General features: G+C 39.0%; 1 protein-coding gene across 4 annotated transcripts; it reads right to left on the bottom strand.

Annotated features, from left to right (window-relative positions):
* Positions 1–651: 651 nt before the first annotated feature.
* Positions 652–25,586, bottom strand: LOC110504533 (sideroflexin-1). Of its 4 annotated transcripts, none has more exons than XM_036969897.1 (11): positions 25,030–25,326; positions 21,396–21,565; positions 20,427–20,597; positions 14,915–15,013; positions 13,557–13,632; positions 13,084–13,169; positions 8,255–8,382; positions 7,993–8,042; positions 6,483–6,532; positions 1,146–1,193; positions 653–972 (listed from the first exon to the last, which is right to left on the bottom strand). In XM_036969897.1, the coding sequence occupies exons 2-11, from the start codon at positions 21,557–21,559 to the stop codon at positions 876–878; spliced, it is 969 nt and encodes a 322-aa protein (XP_036825792.1). In that variant the 5' UTR covers positions 21,560–21,565; positions 25,030–25,326; the 3' UTR covers positions 653–875. The 4 variants fall into 4 exon arrangements, with proteins under 4 accessions (XP_036825793.1, XP_036825792.1, XP_036825790.1 ...); XM_036969895.1 differs by having other exon boundaries at positions 25,009–25,325; XM_036969896.1 differs by lacking the exon at positions 25,030–25,326 and adding an exon at positions 25,447–25,586 and having other exon boundaries at positions 655–972.
* Positions 25,587–25,961: the final 375 nt, after the last annotated feature.

The following is a 25,961-nucleotide window of genomic DNA, read 5'->3' as shown; positions in this document are numbered from 1 at the left end:
CAAACCATTGTTGAGATTTGGCAAATACTTGAACTGAATTTTGGAGTAGGCATCATAGTTCGATTAAGACTGACTAATACTGATTACTGCTAATGTTACTAATACAGGAATACAGACCCTGTTATTTTCCTGGTTCTCCACTGAACACAAACAACTGTTTTTAAAATGAAAATGTTTTGGCAGCTAAATACAATTGACACCCCCCCCCCAAAAAAAATCGGACGAAAAAACTGTGTGGGAATACAAACAAACAAATGTCTATCTTAGAAGCCTCTCTCCTCTTACTGTACACAGACCCACTATAAACCACCATCATCACAGCTCCACAATGAGAGACAATATCTTTCACAACATAACAGCAACAAGGCAAACATCTCAAAAAGATTGAAGGAGACAGAGGGGAGGAGGGAGAGAGAAGATGGAGAGAGGGAGACATAGGGGAGGAGGGAGAGAGAAGAGGTAGACAGAGGGGAGGAGGGAGAGAGAAGATGAAGAGAGGGAGACAGAGGGGAGGAGGGAGAGAGAAGAGGTAGACAGAGGGGAGGAGGGAGAGAGCAGTGAGAAGAGAGAAGACGGAGACAGAGGGGAGGGAGAGAGAGCAGTGAGAAGAGAGAAGACAGAGAGAGGGAGACAGAAGAAAGAAAGAGAGAGAGAAGAAAGAGAGAGACAGAAGAAAGAGAGAGGGAGAGACCGCACGAGAGAGAGGGGGGAGGGAGACGGAGAGGGGAGAGAACCAAGGGATTCTGTCTGAGGAGCAGAGGACAGAAAAGAGGAGAGGATGAGAAGCAGAAGTGAACTTTGGCACACAAAATGAGGAGGGTTGTGGTGTCTGCCAGTAGAGCTGCTCTGAGGAACACTACTGTTGGGCTGGACACTCATAGTCCTTTATTGAAGTAGACCCTCTCCACACCGGGGTGGCTCACACGGATCTTCTCCTGAAGCTCTGGCTCCAATCGGCTTACTGACATAGAGCTGGAGAGAGAGAGATGGGACAAGAGAGATGGGACAAGAGAGATGGGACAAGAGAGATGCGAGAGCGAGCGATGGCCAGAAAGAAAAAGAGAGATGGGGAGACAATACAAAGTTATGCACCATTCCTGATCAACACAGCTGATCAACACAGCTAGCAATGATAATTAACTCACCTCTTCTGGGGGAACAGTGCACAGCACAGCGGAGTGGCAAACACCAGGCTGAAAGACAAGCAACACATAAGGGTTAGCAACACATAAGGGTCAGCAAAACATAAGGGTCAGCAAAACATAAGGGTCAGCAAAACATAAGGGTCAGCAACACATAAGGGTCAGCAACACATAAGGGTCAGCAACACATAAGGGTCAGCAACACAAGGGTCAGCAACACATAAGGGTCAGCAACACTAGGGTCAGCAACACATAAGGGTCAGCAACACATAAGGGTCAGCAACAGGGTCAGCAACGCATAAGGGTCAGCAACAGGGTCAGCAACGCATAAGGGTCAGCAACACATAAGGGTCAGCAACACAAGGTTCAGCAACACATAAGGGTCAGCAACACAAGGGTCAGCAACACATAAGGGTCAGCAACACATAAGGGTTAGCAACACATAAGGGTTAGCAACACATAAGGGTCAGCAACACAAGGGTTAGCAACACATAAGGGTCAGCAACAGGGTCAGCAACGCATAAGGGTCAGCAACAGGGTCAGCAACGCATAAGGGTCAGCAACACATAAGGGTCAGCAACATAAGGTTCAGCAACACATAAGGGTCAGCAACACAAGGGTCAGCAACACATAAGGGTCAGCAACACATAAGTGTTAGCAACACATAAGGGTTAGCAACACATAAGGGTCAGCAACACAAGGGTTAGCAACACATAAGGGTCAGCAACACATAAGGGTCAGCAACAGGGTCAGCAACACATAAGGGTCAGCAACACATAAGGGTCAGCAACACATAAGGGTCAGCAACACATCTACTATATAGAACTAGACAGTAGATTAGATACCACAGCTATAATTCCTGGCCCTTTCCCAAGACACAATGCTGCTTCAAAACAGCTGTTGTGATATCTAAACGACACTGTACTTATGTTTACGTGATAGTTATATCACGGGTGCTTCACAGCGTTTACAGTATATGTTACGGGTTCTTCACAGCGTTTACAGTATATGTTACGGGTGCTTCACAGCGTTTACAGTATATGTTACGGGTTCTTCATAGCGTTTACAGTATATGTTACGGGTTCTTCACAGCGTTTACAGTATATGTTACGGGTTCTTCACAGCGTTTACAGTATATGTTACGGGTTCTTCACAGCGTTTACAGTATATGTTACGGGTGCTTCACAGCGTTTACAGTATATGTTACGGGTGCTTCACAGCGTTTACAGTATATGTTACGGGTTCTTCACAGCGTTTACAGTATATGTTACGGGTTCTTCATAGCGTTTACAGTATATGTTACGGGTTCTTCATAGCGTTTACAGTATATGTTACGGGTGCTTCACAGCGTTTACAGTATATGTTACGGGTTCTTCATAGCGTTTACAGTATATGTTACGGGTGCTTCACAGCGTTTACAGTATATGTTACGGGTGCTTCACAGCGTTTACAGTATATGTTACGGGTTCTTCACAGCGTTTACAGTATATGTTACGGGTTCTTCACAGCGTTTACAGTATATGTTACGGGTTCTTCACAGCGTTTACAGTATATGTTACGGGTGCTTCACAGTGTTTACAGTATATGTTACGGGTTCTTCACAGCGTTTACAGTATATGTTACGGGTTCTTCACAGTGTTTACAGTATATGTTACGGGTGCTTCACAGCGTTTACAGTATATGTTACGGGTTCTTCATAGCGTTTACAGTATATATCACGGGTGCTTCACAGCGTTTACAGTATATGTTACGGGTTCTTCATAGCGTTTACAGTATATGTTACGGGTGCTTCACAGCGTTTACAGTATATGTTACGGGTTCTTCACAGCGTTTACAGTATATGTTACGGGTTCTTCATAGTGTTTACAGTATATGTTACGGGTTCTTCATAGCGTTTACAGTATATGTTACGGGTTCTTCACAGTGTTTACAGTATATGTTACGGGTTCTTCACAGCGTTTACAGTATATGTTACGGGTTCTTCACAGCGTTTACAGTATATGTTACGGGTGCTTCACAGCGTTTACAGTATATGTTACGGGTTCTTCACAGCGTTTACAGTATATGTTACGGGTTCTTCACAGCGTTTACAGTATATGTTACGGGTTCTTCACAGCGTTTACAGTATATGTTACGGGTGCTTCACAGCGTTTACAGTATATGTCACGGGTGCTTCACAGCGTTTACAGTATATGTTACGGGTTCTTCACAGCGTTTACAGTATATGTTACGGGTTCTTCATAGTGTTTACAGTATATGTTACGGGTTCTTCACAGCGTTTACAGTATATGTTACGGGTTCTTCACAGCGTTTACAGTATATGTTACGGGTGCTTCATAGCGTTTACAGTATATGTTACGGGTTCTTCACAGCGTTTACAGTATATGTTACGGGTTCTTCACAGCGTTTACAGTATATGTTACGGGTTCTTCACAGCGTTTACAGTATATGTTACGGGTTCTTCACAGCGTTTACAGTATATGTTACGGGTGCTTCACAGCGTTTACAGTATATGTTACGGGTTCTTCACAGCGTTTACAGTATATGTTACGGGTGCTTCACAGCGTTTACAGTATATGTTACGGGTTCTTCACAGCGTTTACAGTATATGTTACGGGTTCTTCACAGCGTTTACAGTATATGTTACGGGTGCTTCACAGCGTTTACAGTATATGTTACGGGTTCTTCACAGCGTTTACAGTATATGTTACGGGTTCTTCACAGCGTTTACAGTATATGTTACGGGTTCTTCACAGCGTTTACAGTATATGTTACGGGTGCTTCACAGCGTTTACAGTATATGTTACGGGTGCTTCACAGCGTTTACAGTATATGTTACGGGTTCTTCACAGCGTTTACAGTATATGTTACGGGTTCTTCATAGCGTTTACAGTATATGTTACGGGTGCTTCACAGCGTTTACAGTATATGTTACGGGTTCTTCACAGCGTTTACAGTATATATCACGGGTGCTTCACAGCGTTTACAGTATATGTTACGGGTTCTTCACAGCGTTTACAGTATATGTTACGGGTTCTTCATAGCGTTTACAGTATATGTTACGGGTTCTTCACAGCGTTTACAGTATATGTTACGGGTTCTTCATAGCGTTTACAGTATATGTTACGGGTTCTTCACAGCGTTTACAGTATATGTTACGGGTTCTTCATAGCGTTTACAGTATATGTTACGGGTTCTTCACAGCGTTTACAGTATATGTTACGGGTTCTTCACAGCGTTTACAGTATATGTTACGGGTTCTTCACAGCGTTTACAGTATATGTTACGGGTTCTTCACAGCGTTTACAGTATATGTTACGGGTTCTTCACAGCGTTTACAGTATATGTTACGGGTTCTTCACAGCGTTTACAGTATATGTTACGGGTTCTTCACAGCGTTTACAGTATATGTTACGGGTGCTTCACAGCGTTTACAGTATATGTTACGGGTGCTTCATAGTGTTTACAGTATATGTTACGGGTGCTTCACAGCGTTTACAGTATATGTTACGGGTGCTTCACAGCGTTTACAGTATATGTTACGGGTTCTTCACAGCGTTTACAGTATATGTCACGGGTTCTTCATAGCGTTTACAGTATATGTTACGGGTTCTTCACAGCGTTTACAGTATATGTTACGGGTTCTTCACAGCGTTTACAGTATATGTTACGGGTTCTTCATAGCGTTTACAGTATATGTTACGGGTGCTTCACAGCGTTTACAGTATATGTTACGGGTTCTTCACAGCGTTTACAGTATATGTCACGGGTGCTTCATAGCGTTTACAGTATATGTTACGGGTTCTTCACAGCGTTTACAGTATATGTTACGGGTTCTTCATAGCGTTTACAGTATATTTTACGGGTTCTTCACAGCGTTTACAGTATATGTTACGGGTGCTTCACAGCGTTTACAGTATATGTTACGGGTTCTTCATAGCGTTTACAGTATATGTTACGGGTTCTTCATAGCGTTTACAGTATATGTTACGGGTTCTTCACAGCGTTTACAGTATATGTTACGGGTTCTTCACAGCGTTTACAGTATATGTTAAGGGTTCTTCACAGCGTTTACAGTATATGTTACGGGTTCTTCACAGCGTTTACAGTATATGTTACGGGTTCTTCACAGCGTTTACAGTATATGTTACGGGTGCTTCACAGCGTTTACAGTATATGTTACGGGTGCTTCACAGCGTTTACAGTATATGTTACGGGTGCTTCACAGCGTTTACAGTATATGTTACGGGTTCTTCACAGCGTTTACAGTATATGTTACGGGTTCTTCATAGCGTTTACAGTATATGTTACGGGTTCTTCATAGCGTTTACAGTATATGTTACGGGTTCTTCATAGCGTTTACAGTATATGTTACGGGTTCTTCACAGCGTTTACAGTATATGTTACGGGTGCTTCACAGCGTTTACAGTATATGTTACGGGTTCTTCACAGCGTTTACAGTATATGTTACGGGTTCTTCATAGCGTTTACAGTATATGTTACGGGTTCTTCATAGCGTTTACAGTATATGTTACGGGTTCTTCACAGCGTTTACAGTATATGTTACGGGTTCTTCATAGCGTTTACAGTATATGTTACGGGTTCTTCATAGCGTTTACAGTATATGTTACGGGTTCTTCACAGCGTTTACAGTATATGTTACGGGTTCTTCACAGCGTTTACAGTATATGTTAAGGGTTCTTCACAGCGTTTACAGTATATGTTACGGGTTCTTCACAGCGTTTACAGTATATGTTACGGGTTCTTCACAGCGTTTACAGTATATGTTACGGGTGCTTCACAGCGTTTACAGTATATGTTACGGGTGCTTCACAGCGTTTACAGTATATGTTACGGGTGCTTCACAGCGTTTACAGTATATGTTACGGGTTCTTCACAGCGTTTACAGTATATGTTACGGGTTCTTCATAGCGTTTACAGTATATGTTACGGGTTCTTCATAGCGTTTACAGTATATGTTACGGGTTCTTCATAGCGTTTACAGTATATGTTACGGGTTCTTCACAGCGTTTACAGTATATGTTACGGGTGCTTCACAGCGTTTACAGTATATGTTACGGGTTCTTCACAGCGTTTACAGTATATGTTACGGGTTCTTCATAGCGTTTACAGTATATGTTACGGGTTCTTCATAGCGTTTACAGTATATGTTACGGGTTCTTCACAGCGTTTACAGTATATGTTACGGGTTCTTCATAGCGTTTACAGTATATGTTACGGGTTCTTCATAGCGTTTACAGTATATGTTACGGGTTCTTCACAGCGTTTGTTTATCAACAGTCCAAATGGTGGTTTATTAGTCCATTGCTGGCCACTTACCAGAATCCCACCAAGACCACTTGAATAGGTGCACTCATCCACGGGAACTTCTGAAAAGACCAGAACACAATGAGACAAACAAAGGGAGACATTCCACTCCTCTGAAATGGCTTCCTCTGTTCTGTCCTATTTCCTCACACTGACTGATCACTGAAAGGGCTGGAGTGCAATAGGCAATATGCCTGAGGGCTATAGTTTAGTAGGCACCATTTTGTTTCTACCTATCCAGTTAGTTTGAATCAGGATGAGGAAATAGAGCATTTGGACTTAGCCTGCTGACCGTGTCTAGAAGACTGCTAAGGAGGGTTAGGGATAGGGCTAGGGCTAGGGCTTGGGTTAGGGTTAGGGCTAGGGCTAGGGTTAGGGGTAGGGTTAGGGTTTAGGCTAGGGTTAGGGTTAAGCTCACACAACACAGCGACAGGCCATTATATATACACTGTCTCTAGTATAGCCACTTATCAAAAGGCTGCCTGCCGTCACAGATACGAGAAAGTAAGGCTGACTGCCGTCACGGATACGAGAAAGTAAGGCTGACTGCCATCACAGATACGAGAAAGTAATGCTGACTGCCGTCACGGATACGAGAAAGTAAGGCTGACTGCCGTCACGGATACGAGAAGGTAAGGCTGACTGCCGTCACGGATACGAGAAAGTAAGGCTGACTGCCGTCACGGATACGAGAAAGTAAGGCTGACTGCCGTCACGGATACGAGAAAGTAAGGCTGACTGCCGTCACGGATACGAGAAAGTAAGGCTGACTGCCATCACAGATACGAGAAAGTAAGGCTGACTGCCGTCACGGATACGAGAAAGTAAGGCTGACTGCCGTCACGGATACGAGAAGGTAAGGCTGACTGCCGTCACGGATACGAGAAGGTAAGGCTGACTGCCGTCACGGATACGAGAAAGTAAGGCTGACTGCCGTCACGGATACGAGAAAGTAAGGCTGACTGCCGTCACGGATACGAGAGAGTAAGGCTGACTGCCGTCACAGATACGAGAAAGTAAGGCTGACTGCCGTCACAGATACGAGAAAGTAAGGCTGACTGCCGTCACGGATACGAGAAAGTAAGGCTGACTGCCGTCACGGATACGAGAGAGTAAGGCTGACTGCCGTCACAGATACGAGAAAGTAAGGCTGACTGCCGTCACAGATACGAGAAAGTAAGGCTGACTGCCGTCACAGATACGAGAAAGTAAGGCTGACTGCCGTCACGGATACGAGAGAGTAAGGCTGACTGCCGTCACGGATACGAGAACGTAAGGCTGACTGCCGTCACGGATACGAGAGAGTAAGGCTGACTGCCGTCACGGATACGAGAAAGTAAGGCTGACTGCCGTCACAGATACGAGAAAGTAAGGCTGACTGCCGTCACGGATACGAGAAAGTAAGGCTGACTGCCGTCACAGATACGAGAACGTAAGGCTGACTGCCGTCACGGATACGAGAAAGTAGGTAAATATGTGATCATACATGAACAAACAAAATGCTAAATGATGTGAATAATACCTTCAGGAAGGCTTTCTTTTCCAAGGTGTTCATTAAAAATGGAGGGATAGCTAAAAAACAGAATAGTCAAATAAAATGTTAATCCTTTATAAATGTTTATTCATACATCATAATCAACCTACACAAACATGATCTTTCACCTGACAACATGGTGGATTTCAAGCTTTTATCGTTTCCAGTGTATCATATGGAGTTGCCAGGTTGGAGTCACAGATCGCATGGGTTGCCAGATTGGTTCTAAAGCCTATCATGTAATACGTACCCATTCCAGGAGAGGCCATGAGGATTCTAGACACCACCACCTGGGAGATAGCCTGCTTAGCGGCGGTCGTTGACTCTCCTAACCGGTTATCGTTCTCGTCGGTTATCGGAATGCCGTGTTTCAGTTCCCTGGACAAAAGTTGAAGAAGAAAAGTAAACATCTATTAAACTGTTGAAAGACCTTATAGAAACTGGCATTGATGATAAAGATCCTTTCTGTTGAAAGACCTTGTAGAAACTGGCATTGATGATAAAGACCCTTTCTGTTGAAAGACCTTATAGAAACTGGCATTGATGATAAAGATCCTTTCTGTTGAAAGACCTTATAGAAACTGGCATTGATGATAAAGATCCTTTCTGTTGAAAGACCTTATAGAAACTGGCATTGATGATAAAGATCCTTTCTGTTGAAAGACCTTATAGAAACTGGCATTGATGATAAAGATCCTTTCTGTTGAAAGACCTTATAGAAACTGGCATTGATGATAAAGATCCTTTCTTGTCCAAGTTGTGGAAAGAAAAATGTAAATAAGCGATGAGTGATATAGGCTATAGAAAAAAAACAAATTAAAAAGGAGAGAATTGAGCATTGTAGTAATCTAATCAACATTTAAAACAACATATTAGTAGAGAATTGAGCATTGTAGTAATCTAATCAACATTTAAAACAACATATTAGTAGAGAATTGAGCATTGTAGTAATCTAATCAACATTTAAAACTACATATTAGTAGAGAATTGAGCATTGTAGTAATCTAATCAACATTTAAAACTACATATTAGTAGAGAATTGAGCATTGTAGTAATCTAATCAACATTTAAAACATTTAAAACTACATATTAGTAGAGAATTGAGCATTGTAGTAATCTAATCAACATTTAAAACTACATATTAGTAGAGAATTGAGCATTGTAGTAATCTAATCAACATTTAAAACTACATATTAGTAGAGAATTGAGCATTGTAGTAATCTAATCAACATTTAAAACTACATATTAGTAGAGAATTGAGCATTGTAGTAATCTAATCAACATTTAAAACTACATATTAGTAGAGAATTGAGCATTGTAGTAATCTAATCAACATTTAAAACTACATATTAGTAGAGAATTGAGCATTGTAGTAATCTAATCAACATTTAAAACTACATATTAGTAGAGAATTGAGCATTGTAGTAATCTAATCAACATTTAAAACATTTAAAACTACATATTAGTAGAGAATTGAGCATTGTAGTAATCTAATCAACATTTAAAACTACATATTAGTAGAGAATTGAGCATTGTAGTAATCTAAACAACATTTAAAACTACATATTAGTAGAGAATTGAGCATTGTAGTAATCTAATCAACATTTAAAACATTTAAAACTACATATTAGTAGAGAATTGAGCATTGTAGTAATCTAATCAACATTTAAAACATTTAAAACTACATATTAGTAGAGAATTGAGCATTGTAGTAATCTAATCAACATTTAAAACTACATATTAGTAGAGAATTGAGCATTGTAGTAATCTAATCAACATTTAAAACTACATATTAGTAGAGAATTGAGCATTGTAGTAATCTAATCAACATTTAAAACTACATATTAGTAGAGAATTGAGCATTGTAGTAATCTAATCAACATTTAAAACATTTAAAACTACATATTAGTAGAGAATTGAGCATTGTAGTAATCTAATCAACATTTAAAACTACATATTAGTAGAGAATTGAGCATTGTAGTAATCTAATCAACATTTAAAACTACATATTAGTAGAGAATTGAGCATTGTAGTAATCTAAACAACATTTAAAACTACATATTAGTAGAGAATTGAGCATTGTAGTAATCTAATTAACATTTAAAACTACATATTAGTAGAGAATTGAGCATTGTAGTAATCTAATTAACATTTAAAACATTTAAAACTACATATTAGTAGAGAATTGAGCATTGTAGTAATCTAAACAACATTTAAAACTACATATTAGTAGAGAATTGAGCATTGTAGTAATCTAATTAACATTTAAAACATTTAAAACTACATATTAGTAGAGAATTGAGCATTGTAGTAATCTAAACAACATTTAAAACTACATATTAGTAGAGAATTGAGCATTGTAGTAATCTAATCAACATTTAAAACATTTAAAACTACATATTAGTAGAGAATTGAGCATTGTAGTAATCTAAACAACATTTAAAACTACATATTAGTAGAGAATTGAGCATTGTAGTAATCTAAACAACATTTAAAACTACATATTAGTAGAGAATTGAGCATTGTAGTAATCTAATCAACATTTAAAACATTTAAAACTACATATTAGTAGAGAATTGAGCATTGTAGTAATCTAAACAACATTTAAAACTACATATTAGTAGAGAATTGAGCATTGTAGTAATCTAATCAACATTTAAAACATTTAAAACTACATATTAGTAGAGAATTGAGCATTGTAGTAATCTAAACAACATTTAAAACTACATATTAGTAGAGAATTGAGCATTGTAGTAATCTAAACAACATTTAAAACTACATATTAGTAGAGAATTGAGCATTGTAGTAATCTAATCAACATTTAAAACTACATATTAGTAGATAATTGATTATTGTAGTAATCTAATCAACATTTAAAACATTTAACACTACATATTAGTAGAGAATTGAGCATTGTAGTAATCTAATCAACATTTAAAACTACATATTAGTAGAGAATTGAGCATTGTAGTAATCTAATCAACATTTAAAACTACATATTAGTAGAGAATTGAGCATTGTAGTAATCTAATCAACATTTAAAACTACATATTAGTAGAGAATTGAGCATTGTAGTAATCTAAACAACATTTAAAACTACATATTAGTAGAGAATTGAGCATTGTAGTAATCTAATTAACATTTAAAACTACATATTAGTAGAGAATTGAGCATTGTAGTAATCTAATTAACATTTAAAACATTTAAAACTACATATTAGTAGAGAATTGAGCATTGTAGTAATCTAAACAACATTTAAAACTACATATTAGTAGAGAATTGAGCATTGTAGTAATCTAAACAACATTTAAAACTACATATTAGTAGAGAATTGAGCATTGTAGTAATCTAATCAACATTTAAAACATTTAAAACTACATATTAGTAGAGAATTGAGCATTGTAGTAATCTAAACAACATTTAAAACTACATATTAGTAGAGAATTGAGCATTGTAGTAATCTAAACAACATTTAAAACTACATATTAGTAGAGAATTGAGCATTGTAGTAATCTAATCAACATTTAAAACATTTAAAACTACATATTAGTAGAGAATTGAGCATTGTAGTAATCTAATCAACATTTAAAACTACATATTAGTAGAGAATTGATTATTGTAGTAATCTAATCAACATTTAACACTACATATTAGTAGAGAATTGAGCATTGTAGTAATCTAATCAACATTTAAAACATTTAAAACTACATATTAGTAGAGAATTGAGCATTGTAGTAATCTAAACAACATTTAAAACTACATATTAGTAGAGAATTGAGCATTGTAGTAATCTAATCAACATTTAAAACATTTAAAACTACATATTAGTAGAGAATTGAGCATTGTAGTAATCTAAACAACATTTAAAACTACATATTAGTAGAGAATTGAGCATTGTAGTAATCTAATCAACATTTAAAACATTTAAAACTACATATTAGTAGAGAATTGAGCATTGTAGTAATCTAAACAACATTTAAAACTACATATTAGTAGAGAATTGAGCATTGTAGTAATCTAAACAACATTTAAAACTACATATTAGTAGAGAATTGAGCATTGTAGTAATCTAATCAACATTTAAAACTACATATTAGTAGAGAATTGATTATTGTAGTAATCTAATCAACATTTAAAACATTTAACACTACATATTAGTAGAGAATTGAGCATTGTAGTAATCTAATCAACATTTAAAACTACATATTAGTAGAGAATTGAGCATTGTAGTAATCTAATCAACATTTAAAACATTTAAAACTACATATTAGTAGAGAATTGAGCATTGTAGTAATCTAATCAACATTTAAAACTACATATTAGTAGAGAATTGAGCATTGTAGTAATCTAATCAACATTTAAAACTACATATTAGTAGAGAATTGAGCATTGTAGTAATCTAATCAACATTTAAAACTACATATTAGTAGAGAATTGAGCATTGTAGTAATCTAATCAACATTTAAAACTACATATTAGTAGAGAATTGAGCATTGTAGTAATCTAATCAACATTTAAAACTACATATTAGTAGAGAATTGAGCATTGTAGTAATCTAATCAACATTTAAAACTACATATTAGTAGAGAATTGAGCATTGTAGTAATCTAATCAACATTTAAAACTACATATTAGTAGAGAATTGAGCATTGTAGTAATCTAATCAACATTTAAAACTACATATTAGTAGAGAATTGAGCATTGTAGTAATCTAATCAACATTTAAAACTACATATTAGTAGAGAATTGAGCATTGTAGTAATCTAATCAACATTTAAAACTACATATTAGTAGAGAATTGAGCATTGTAGTAATCTAATTAACATTTAAAACTACATATTAGTAGAGAATTGAGCATTGTAGTAATCTAATCAACATTTAAAACTACATATTAGTAGAGAATTGAGCATTGTAGTAATCTAATCAACATTTAAAACTACATATTAGTAGAGAATTGAGCATTGTAGTAATCTAATCAACATTTAAAACTACATATTAGTAGAGAATTGAGAAGAAAAACACTTAAAATGCTGAAGACATATTTTCAAACAGAAGGTGGTACAGGCTAGTTGGTCTCACCGTTGCCTCATGAGAGGGATGTTGATGCAGTTCGCAGCAGCAACAGCGGCGAAGGGAACTAACCTTCCTACGAGGGGAGATATGTGCTGGACGACAACAAAAGGTTGGAGTTAAATAGACAGACAGGAGTTGAATTGATCTATACATTCTAATATTTTTCCAAAGCTTTAAAAGCTCTTTGTGTATGTCATGATGGTTATGATGAGCGACATTTGTTTCCACAGTGGGAATACCGTATGGAATACACAACATTTTCTCTCTCTCTTTCAACACATTGACAAACCAGCAAAGCAGGCAGCAGGCAAAATGTGTAGACTACTTCTATTCGGGGTTACTAGTCACTTCTATTCACTATTTCGGACATGATAACTACTCATGATATGACTTGTGAGTAGCTACGTTTGATAACACTCCCGTGCGATGTGGTTGATGGTAAATGAATGAATGAGAACAGGGTTTCAGTGGGTTAATACCTTTGTTAGTGCATTTAGTCCTAGAGCCGTGGCTACTGCCCCTGTGGTAGCAGATACATAGGCTGTGCCAAGCTGACTGCAAACGAGAGACGCATTCAGAAATTCACATAGTCATATTATCCAAACCACAAAATATTACAGGGTTAATAGGTATCAGAAACACACAAGACAAAAAAACTACCAGAGCAACATCAGCTAACAAAAATGATATAGAACAGGGCTGTTCAACTGGTGGCCAGATTCGGCCCGTTTATTCATTTAGACTGGCCCTTTGATCAATTCTCATCATTAACAAAAGATCTGAAAATAAATCCCCGTCAGAATCCGACGTTCCGGGTCAAAATGACAAGAACTACGGTGGTTGTCTATAGTGTGGTTTCTATGACTACGGTGGTTTCTATGACTATGGTGGTTGTCTATAGTGTGGTTTCTATGACTACGGTGGTTGTCTATAGTGTGGTTTCTATGACTACGGTGGTTGTCTATAGTGTGGTTTCTATGACTACGGTGGTTGTCTATAGTGTGGTTTCTATGACTACGGGGGTTGTCTATAGTGTGGTTTCTATCACTACGGGGGTTGTCTATAGTGTGGTTTCTAGTGCCTATGTGGCAGGTTGATTTTTTTCTTCATATGAATTTGGCTCTATCGTTTGAACAATTTAAGCTACAAAAGTATGTGGACACCCCTTCAAATTAGTTGAGTCGGCTGACAGGTGTATAAAATCAAGCACCCAGCCATGCAATCTCCATAGATAAACATTGGCAGTAGAGTGAAGAGCACAATGGCTTTCAACATGGCACTGTCATAGGATGCCAACTTTCCAATAAGTCATTTTGTAAAATGACCTGCCCTGCTAGAGCTCCGGTGAAATAGGCGTACTGTTATTGGGAAGTGGGAACATCTAAGGCCATATTGATGCCAATGTTCAACGAGCAGGTGTCCATATACTTTTGGTCATGTAGTGTATCGTTGTATTAAATTACTGAGATGCTCCGTTTTCAGACGATTTCCAAATGACCTAATTACTTTTAAGAGACATTTAAGACAAATAAAAAAAGGTGAGCGGGCGTTGTTTCCTTTTCAATGATTATCAAATGTTTTGGTTGCCACCTCGACTCCAGCTGGTTGAGAACATTTCATTTTAAGACAAGTCATTTATTGGTGTGTGTATGGCTTTTTATATATATATATATATATATATATATATATATACACAGAATAATAATTACACATGGAAAATGTCTGGCCCCCCTGCAATCAAACTCTTTTTTTCTTTCTTTTTTTTACACATCTGGCCCCTGTAAGAATATAAAAGTAGTTGAATATCCCTGATATAGAAACTATAAAACCAACTTACTTGACTGAGAGAGGAGCATCTCCACTCCTATTGGTGTAGTTGACTATTGCATTGAAGGACTGATTGATCCACTGCCATAAGACTACAGCTGGAGTTGTCCTGAGGAGAGAGAGAGACTTCAATTAGACTACAGCTGGATTTGTCCTGAGGAGAGAGAGAGAGAGAGAGAGAGGACACTTCAATTAGACTACAGCTGGAGTTGTCCTGAGGAGAGAGAGACTTCAATTAGACTACAGCTGGAGTTGTCCTGAGGAGAGAGAGAGGCTTCAATTAGACAACAGCTGGAGTTGTCCTGAGGAGAGGGAGAGAGAGGCTTCAATTAGACTATAGCTGGAGTTGTCCTGAGGAGAGAGAGAGACTTCAATTAGACTACAGCTGGAGTTGTCCTCAGAGGGGGGGGGGGGGCTTATGGAACACAAAGCTTTTACTATAAAATCCTGGAATATACAAGGTCTGAGGTCATCTGCCTTTGGCCTAAAGAGCAGGAACAAGACTTCAACTAAGAAATTAGAAATACAGACATTGTCATCCTACAAGAAACATGATGTAGAGGAGATGAACTCACTGGTTGCCCTCTAGGTTACAGAGAGCTGGTAGTCCCATCCACCAAACTACCAGGTGTGAAACAGGGTAGAGACTCAGGTGGTATGCTAATTTAATATAGAGCAGACCTAACCCACTCTAGTATATTAGTCAAAACAAGAACATTATACATCTGGCTAGAAATGAATAAGGAAATGATCTCAGATAAAAATGTCCTCATGTGTGCCACCTATATCCCCCCAATAGATTCCCCATACTTTAATGAAGACAGCTTCTCCATCCTAGAGGGGGAGACCAACCATTTCCAGGCCCAGGAACATGTACTAGTCTGTGGTGACCTAAATGCCAGAACTGGACAATAACCTGACACCCTCAGCACACAGGGGGACAAACACCTACCTGGAGGTGACAGTGTTCCCTCCTTTAAAAGATGCCGCCCTAGACACAACTATGACAAAACAACCAACAAAAATGGGTCACCATTCCTGCAGCTCTGTCGCACGCTGGGTCTGTACATTGTCAATGGTAGGCTTCGAGGAGACTCCTATAGTACCTACACCTACAGCTCATCCCTTGGCAGTAGTACTGGGCTCCCGAGTGGTGCAGCGGTCTAAGGCACTGCATCTCAGTGCTTGAGGCGTCACTACAGACACCCTGGTTTGATTCCAGGCTGTATCACAACCGGCCTTGATTGGGAGTCCCATTGGGCGGCGCAGAATTGTCCCAGAGTCGTCCGGCTTTGGCTGGTGTAGGCCGTCATTGTAAATAAGAATTTGATCTTAACTGACTTGCCTAGTTAAATAAAGATTAAAAAACTACTGTAGATTACTTCATCGCTAACCTCAACCCAGAGTCTCTTACAGAGTTCACAGTCAGTCCACTGACACTATCAGATCACAGCAAATCACTTCCCTATCAAATCTAAAAAATATCAAGCAGACAACCTAAGAAAATTAACAATAATAACAAATGGTTTGATGAAGAATGCAAAAACCTAAGAAAGAAATTGAGAAACCTATCCAACCAAAAACAGAGACCCAGAAAACCTGAGTCAACGCCTTCACTATGGTGAATCACAAAAACAATACAGAAAACCTGAGTCAACGCCTTCACTATGGTGAATCACTAAAACAATACAGAAAACCTGAGTCAACGCCTTCACTATGGTGAATCACTCAAACAATACAGAAAACCTGAGTCAACGCCTTCACTATGGTGAATCACAAAAACAATACAGAAAACCTGAGTCAACGCCTTCACTATGGTGAATCACTCAAACAATACAGAAAACCTGAGTCAACGCCTTCACTATGGTGAATCACTCAAACAATACAGAAAACCTGAGTCAACGCCTTCACTATGGTGAATCACTCAAACAATACAGAAAACCTGAGTCAACGCCTTCACTATGGTGAATCACTCAAACAATACAGAAAACCTGAGTCAACGCCTTCACTATGGTGAATCACTCAAACAATACAGAAAACCTGAGTCAACGCCTTCACTATGGTGAATCACTCAAACAATACAGAAAACCTGAGTCAACGCCTTCACTATGGTGAATCACTAAAACAATACAGAAAACCTGAGTCAACGCCTTCACTATGGTGAATCACTCAAACAATACAGAAAACCTGAGTCAACGCCTTCACTATGGTGAATCACTAAAACAATACAGAAAACCTGAGTCAACGCCTTCACTATGGTGAATCACTCAAACAATACAGAAAACCTGAGTCAACGCCTTCACTATGGTGAATCACTCAAACAATACAGAAAACTTGAGTCAACGCCTTCACTATGGTGAATCACTCAAACAATACAGAAAACCTGAGTCAACGCCTTCACTATGGTGAATCACTCAAACAGAAATACACTATGGAAAAGAAGGACGTCAGAAATGAGCTCAATGTAACTGAAGAATATATTTATTTACCTATATACCTATATTTACCTATATTTATGCTTATTTATTTTCCCTTTTATACTTGAACTATTTGCACATTGTTTCAACACTGTATATGGCAATTGAAGTGTCTTGTTATAACACTGTCATTCTAATAGGACAGTCGTGTAACACTGCAATTCTAATAGGACAGTCGTATAACACTGTCATTCTAATAGGACAGGCGTATAACACTGTCATTCTAATTTGACAGTCGTGTAACACTGTCATTCTAATAGGACAGTCTTGTAACACTGTCATTCTAATTTGACAGTCGTGTAACACTGTCATTCTAATAGGACAGTCTTGTAACACTGCCATTCTAATAGGACAGTCGTGTAACACTGCCATTCTAATAGGACAGTCGTATAACACTATCATTTTAATAGGACAGTCGGGTAACACTGTCATTCTAATAGGACAGTCGGGTAACACTGTCATTCTAATAGGACAGTCGTATAACACTGTCATTCTAATAGGACAGTCGTGTAACACTGTCATTCTAATAGGACAGTCGTGTAACACTGTCATTCTAATAGGACAGTCGTGTAACACGGTCATTCTAATAGGACAGTCGTGTAACACTGTCATTCTAATAGGACAGTCGTGTAACACTGTCATTCTAATAGGACAGTCGCGTAACACTGCCATTCTAATAGGACAGTCGCATAACACTGCCATTTTAATAGGACAGTCGTACAACACTGTCATTCTAATAGGACAGTCGTATAACACTGTCATTCTAATAGGACAGTCGTATAACACTGTCATTCTAATAGGACAGTCGTGTAACACTGTCATTCTAATAGGACAGTCTTGTAACACTGCCATTCTAATAGGACAGTCGTGTAACACTGCCATTCTAATAGGACAGTCGTATAACACTGTCATTCTAATAGGACAGTTGTGTAACACTGTCATTCTAATAGGACAGTCGGGTAACACTGTCATTCTAATAGGACAGTCACGTAACACTGCCATTCTAATAGGGCAGTCACGTAACACTGCCATTCTAATAGGACAGTCGTATAACACTGTCATTCTAATAGGACAGTCGTGTAACACTGTCATTCTAATAGGACAGTCGTGTAACACTGTCATTCTAACAGGACAGTCGTGTAACACTGCCATTCTAATAGGACAGTCGTATAACACTATCATTATAATAGGACAGTCGTATAACACTGCCATTCTAATAGGACAGTCGTATAACACTGTCATTCTAATAGGACAGTTGTGTAACACTGCTATTCTAATAGGACAGTCGTGTAACACTGTCATTCTAATAGGACAGTCGTGTAACACTGTCATTCTAATAGGACAGTCGTGTAACACGGTCATTCTAATAGGACAGTCGTGTAACACTGTCATTCTAATAGGACAGTCGTGTAACACTGTCATTCTAATAGGACAGTCGCGTAACACTGCCATTCTAATAGGACAGTCGCATAACACTGCCATTTTAATAGGACAGTCGTATAACACTGTCATTCTAATAGGACAGTCGTATAACACTGTCATTCTAATAGGACAGTCGTATAACACTGTCATTCTAATAGGACAGTCGTGTAACACTGTCATTCTAATAGGACAGTCTTGTAACACTGCCATTCTAATAGGACAGTCGTGTAACACTGCCATTCTAATAGGACAGTCGTATAACACTGTCATTCTAATACATTCTAATAGGACAGTTGTGTAACACTGTCATTCTAATAGGACAGTCGGGTAACACTGTCATTCTAATAGGACAGTCACGTAACACTGCCATTCTAATAGGGCAGTCACGTAACACTGCCATTCTAATAGGACAGTCGTATAACACTGTCATTCTAATAGGACAGTCGTGTAACACTGTCATTCTAATAGGACAGTCGTGTAACACTGTCATTCTAATAGGACAGTCGTGTAACACTGTCATTCTAATAGGACAGTCGTGTAACACTGCCATTCTAATAGGACAGTCGTATAACACTATCATTCTAATAGGACAGTCGTATAACACTGCCATTCTAATAGGACAGTCGTATAACACTGTCATTCTAATAGGACAGTCGTGTAACACTGCTATTCTAATAGGACAGTCGTGTAACACTGCCATTTTAATAGGACAGTCGTGTAACACTGCCATTCTAATAGGACAGTCGTATAACACTGCCATTCTAATAGGACAGTCGTGTAACACTGCCATTCTAATAGGACAGTTGTGTAACACTGCCATTCTAATAGGACAGTCGCGTAATACTGCCATTCTAATAGGACAGTCGTGTAACACTGCCATTCTAATAGGACAGTCGTGTAACACTGCCATTCTAATAGGACAGTCGTGTAACACTGCCATTCTAATAGGACAGTCGTGTAACACTGCCATTCTAATAGGACAGTCGTGTAACACTGCCATTCTAATAGGACAGTCGTATAACACTATCATTTTAATAGGACAGTCGTGTAACACTGTCATTCTAATAGGACAGTCGTGTAACACTGCCATTCTAATAGGACAGTTGTATAACACTGTCATTCTAATAGGACAGTCGTATAACACTGCCATTGTAATAGGACAGTCGTGTAACACTGTCATTCTAATAGGACAGTCGTATAACACTGCCATTCTAATAGGACAGTCGTATAACACTGCCATTCTAATAGGACAGTCGTGTAACACTGCCATTCTAATAGGACAGTCGTATAACACTATCATTTTAATAGGACAGTCGTGTAACACTGTCATTCTAATAGGACAGTCGTGTAACACTGCCATTCTAATAGGACAGTCGTGTAACACTGCCATTCTAATAGGACAGTCGTATAACACTATCATTTTAATAGGACAGTCGTGTAACACTGTCATTCTAATAGGACAGTCGTGTAACACTGCCATTCTAATAGGACAGTCGTATAACACTGTCATTCTAATAGGACAGTTGTATAACACTGCCATTGTAATAGGACAGTCGTGTAACACTGCCATTCTAATAGGACAGCCGTATAACACTATCATTTTAATAGAACACTGCTGCTCACTTGTAGAAGGTCATCATACAGCCAGTGATGGTCATGTTCATGGGGACCTGAGCAGACATGCGGCCAATCAGGATCATCTTCTCTCCAGTGTCTGGGTGGAAGGCTGAGTCAAAGATATACTTGGCTCGCCATAGCTCGTCCTCTGTCAGCCCGGGGGACATCACACCTTGCCTGGGAGAGAAGGGGGGGGGGGGGGGGATTCAAAGACAAATAACAAGTGATTAGCTGAGCCTGTTTACTTAGTAGCAATACAAGTTTAAACAAAACCCTGTTCGTTGCACACAACCTGTATTTGATAAACATTGTCCCAAATGTAACAGTGTAGAAGCCTTCAATCTCTTACCTAGCAACATTGCTCTGTGTATTCAATGTTGCATCATAGAATGCAACCATGTGTTGTCTTTCTGGTTCATCAATAGTTAATTAAGGGTAAACTGATCCTAGATTTATGCCAATATGCCGGAAGTCAATTCTATCAGTTGCTCTCAGCTCAGTTAAAGGTTGTTTCCAAACAGCAAAACCAGGAGGAACCAGATCCCAGGAGAAACCAGAACCCAGGAGAACTAGAGAAAACCAAAAGGAACCAGAACCAACGAGAACTAGGCACAACCAGGATGAACCAGAACCAACGAGAACTAGGGACAGCCAGGAGGAACCAGAACTAATGAGAACTAGGGACAACCAGGAGGAACCAGAACCAAGGACAACTAGGGAGAACCAGAACCAAGGACAACTAGGGAGAACCAGGAGGAACCAGAACCAAGGACAACTAGGGAGAACCAGGAGGAACCAGGACCAAGGACAACTAAGGAGAACCAAGAAGAACCAGAACCAATGTGAACTAGGGAGAACCAGAACCAATGTGAACTAGGGAGAACCAAGAGGAACCAGAACCCATGTTAACTAGGGAGAACCAGGAAGAACCAGAACCAAGGAGAACTAAGGAGAACCAGGCTCAGAATACACTACCGGTAGTCACTGATGACTTTGTGTGCATTCTCTAGTTGTTCGTTGGTGAGCAGGACGTTGCGGGGGTCGGTAACGGTGAAGAAGTGTTTGGCCCGGCCCATAAACGTCCCTTGGTCCCATCGAGGCTCCTTGATGTTTATGGAGGTGGAGATTTCTGTCGTCATGGTTATCTGAAAGAACACACCAACATTGTAATAGCAAAGATCATTTATTTTGTTTTATTGTTTTATTGTCCCAGATGATTTATCTACCAGCGCTCGACTAAAATTCATAAATTAGCCTAGCTACTGTCAGAGGAGGTGAAATTCATAACATCCTCCTGAATAAAAGCTTTGGGAAAATTGTAATAAGGTGTCCCAGTGTTAAGTTTCTTCCCACAAGATTAGTTTCCACAAGATTAGTTCCCACAAGATTAGTTCCCACAAAGTGTGGCACTCACAGGAATAGTTCTAAACAGCATTAAGTCAATTTCATCTGGGTCCCCAGTCCTAGACTTAGAAACAAGGGGAATAAAAGCTAAACAAAAGGGCTTGACTGTTGTATTACCTGGGAGCAAACTAACCCTGAAACAACATTCCAGTTATTCTATTTCATTCTGAGACTAGAGGAAAAACTGGTTTTTAGACATTTTTGCAAAAAAAATCAAGGGAAAGGGCTCTGAATACTACTTACACATCAGCCAGAAATCACTCACTGTATATCACTTACACATCAGCCAGAAATCACTCACTGTATATCACTTACACATCAGCCAGAAATCACTCACTGTATATCACTTACACATCAGCCAGAAATCACTCACTGTATATCACTTACACATCAGCCAGAAATCACTCACTGTATATCACTTACACATCAGCCAGAAATCACTCACTGTATATCACTTACACATCAGCCAGAAATCACTCACTCTATATCACTTACACATCAGCCAGAAATCACTCACTGTATATCACTTACACATCAGCCAGAAATCACTCACTCTATATCACTTACACATCAGCCAGAAATCACTCACTGTATATCACTTACACATCAGCCAGAAATCACTCACTCTATATCACTTACACATCAGCCAGAAATCACTCACTGTATATCACTTACACATCAGCCAGAAATCACTCACTCTATATCACTTACACATCAGCCAGAAATCACTCACTCTATATCACTTACACATCAGCCAGAAATCACTCACTCTATATCACTTACACATCAGCCAGAAATCACTCCTTTCTAGGTAACGTCTCTTATGTTACCACAAAATCATGTCACAATTGCTGTCCCTTGAGAGGAATGAAAAACCCAGAACACACTGTGATAAATTCTTCTTGAGATTAATTTAACAGGACAACTGATCCAGTAGAATGTTGCTATGGAAACAGGCCTGGCTGACCTGACACGGGTTTTGAAGAGCTAAATTGTACTGAACCTCATAACCCCCCCCCACCCCACCCCCCAGTGACCGGGGTCGAGGCGTCTCTTCAAAAGCCCCAAACCCACCACCCTACCCTCCTACCCCTTTCTCTCGCTCTCTCTCTCTATGGGGTCAAAGAATGGATGAATTGAAACAGCCTAGTCATGGGCACGTAGATAGGCTATCGCTCATCTTCATTCTAAATTAATTAGGCCTAATCAACATAGGCTATATTTATATGGGCATGTCAATAAAACAGTTTAGTCTAATTGAAACTACATTATGCTGTGTTAAAATAATATCTCATAACCTAGACAAGGCACCTTGTCTAGCAGCCAGTATGGCTTCATGTAGTGTGACAGAACGTCTGCACTTTGCCATGCTACTGCATTTTTCCCCTTTCCTATCAAATTTAGGTAATGTTGTTGTTTTTTAAAATCACAGAGAGGTGAAATAATCACGACATTCCCAAGATACAATGTAACCCAGTCTGAACTGGATTCTATTAACCCGTTGTTACAATGTAACCCAGTCTGAAATAGATTATATTAACCTGTTGTTACAATGTAACCCAGTCTGAACTAGATTCTATTAACCCGTTGTTACAATGTAACCCAGTCTGAACTAGATTATATTAACCCGTTGTTACAATGTAACCCAGTCTGAACTAGATTCTATTAACCCGTTGTTACAATGTAACCCAGTCTGAACTAGATTATATTAATCCGTTGTTACAATGTAACCCAGTCTGAACTAGATTATATTAACCCTTGTTACAATGTAACCCAGTCTGAACTAGATTATATTAACCCGTTGTTACAATGTAACCCAGTCTGAACTAGATTATATTAACCCGTTGTTACAATGTAACCCAGTCTGAACTAGATTATATTAACCCGTTGTTACAATGTAACCCAGTCTGAACTAGATTATATTAACCCGTTGTTACAATGTAACCCAGTCTGAACTAGATTCTATTAACCTGTTGTTACAATGTAACCCAGTCTGGACTAGATTCTATTAACCCGTTGTTACAATGTAACCCAGTCTGGACTAGATTCTATTAACCTGTTGTTACAATGTAACCCAGTCTGAACTAGATTATATTAACCCGTTGTTACAATGTAACCCAGTCTGGACTAGATTATATTAACCCTTGTTACAATGTAACCCAGTCTGAACTAGATTATATTAACCCTTGTTACAATGTAACCCAGTCTGGACTAGATTATATTAATCCGTTGTTACAATGTAACCCAGTCTGAACTAGATTATATTAACCCTTGTTACAATGTAACCCAGTCTGGACTAGATTATATTAACCCGTTGTTACAATGTAACCCAGTCTGAACTAGATTATATTAACCCGTTGTTACAATGTAACCCAGTCTGAACTAGATTATATTAACCCTTGTTACAATGTAACCCAGTCTGAACTAGATTATATTAATCCGTTGTTACAATGTAACCCAGTCTGAACTAGATTATATTAACCCGTTGTTACAATGTAACCCAGTCTGAACTAGATTCTATTAACCCATTGTTACAATGTAACCCAGTCTGAACTAGATTATATTAACCCTTGTTACAATGTAACCCAGTCTGAACTAGATTATATTAACCCGTTGTTACAATGTATCAGGTGTTGTATCCATCCAGTTCCAGCTTGCTGCAGATGTAACGGGGGACATTTTGAAACGCATGTCTCTGTCTGTAACCCGTTACACACACACACACACACATCAATCTGTTGCAAATATGACTTGTCGGTCACTTACAAACAACAACAGTTGTTATAAATCTAACTTCCTCTGACAAAATGTCAACCATTCAGACTTCCTGTGGGTGAAATCCTATGCAACGATAGGCTGAAGGCCTAATACAAAGGCAGTGTTGATTTGATCATATTTGTTATGCCACTACAAAATCTGAACTCTGACAAGGGGCGGTTTCTCTTAACGCCTGCTACGTTAGGTGGCCTCTGATCTAAAGACCTCTCTTCCAGCCCCACGTTTTAACCAAATCACTGGCCTCCATGGCTACATGTTAACCCATATTAACTACATTGTAACGTTTTTCTTATGCTACAATGGTTGTTCCAAAAGCATAGCCACACAGCTGCATCACACTGTGCAAGAACCGGCCAGCTCTGGTTTGAGAGAGGCTCAGTGAAATATAGCCTACGATAATTCTCACCATTTTGTCAGATGAACCGACCTTGCAAATGGATCCGGGCGAACAATACTACCATTGGCTGGATCGGATAAATTGATCAACCGAAGCAGACCAGCTTGATCCGAAGCTAACCACTGCATGTAGACCGTTACATCTGGATACCAAGCCAACGTCCAACACCGTGCAAACGCCTAAAGAAATGAAATATCTCCACTAATAGCCTATTATTCAAAACATATGTTTCAGCCCAGCTGTGCGTGCCTGTTTCAACTACAGCCCTAGCGTTCTGCCTGCCACATCCTCAGATTCAGTCATCTAGTTGCCCACTAGGCAGGCAGGCAGTAGGACTATCCCTCCGTTCCCTGTTAACCATTCAAACCAGATGCACGACTCCAGAATAAGTGGTATCAAATTCCAACATGTGGAAACATGTGTTTTAAAGGGTATCCAGCCACTTACTAAGCTCCGGTCCTCGTCTGCCACGATCACAGCAGTCTTCTGCCAGAGACGTCCCTGAACAGCGAGCTCGTTCAACGAAGCTAATTTGACAAGTATGCATCGGCTACTCAGCACCAAGAGATGCACAGCAGCGGGCACGGAGTTCCTTTCACAATAAAATCCCAACATTAAATACATGCAAATAAACAGACCAAAATAATATAAATATCTAGATTTTTACGGGAGTCCAAATCATAGAAATATAATATATTATTTATCTAGCCCCAAACATTTTCATGGCCAGGTTTATCATAAATTAAAAGTCAATGGCAGCTAACACTTTTCTTCCTCAGACAAGGACTTTTATTAGCAAATTACTGTTTAGGTGACTTCTGTCTGCTACTTCCATGCTCAGTCATGTGAAATCCATAGATTAGGGCCTAAATCATTTATTTAAATTGACTGTTTTCCTTATATATAAACTGTAACTCGCCAAAATCTTTGAAATTGTTGCGTTTATACTTTTGTTCAGTATG

The sequence above is a fragment of the Oncorhynchus mykiss genome, chromosome 31 (genome assembly GCF_013265735.2).
Source record: "Oncorhynchus mykiss isolate Arlee chromosome 31, USDA_OmykA_1.1, whole genome shotgun sequence".
Classification (NCBI taxonomy): Eukaryota; Metazoa; Chordata; class Actinopteri; order Salmoniformes; family Salmonidae; genus Oncorhynchus; species Oncorhynchus mykiss.
The sequence above is the reverse complement of the archived record's forward strand: the minus strand, read 5'-3'. Positions and strand labels throughout refer to the sequence as shown.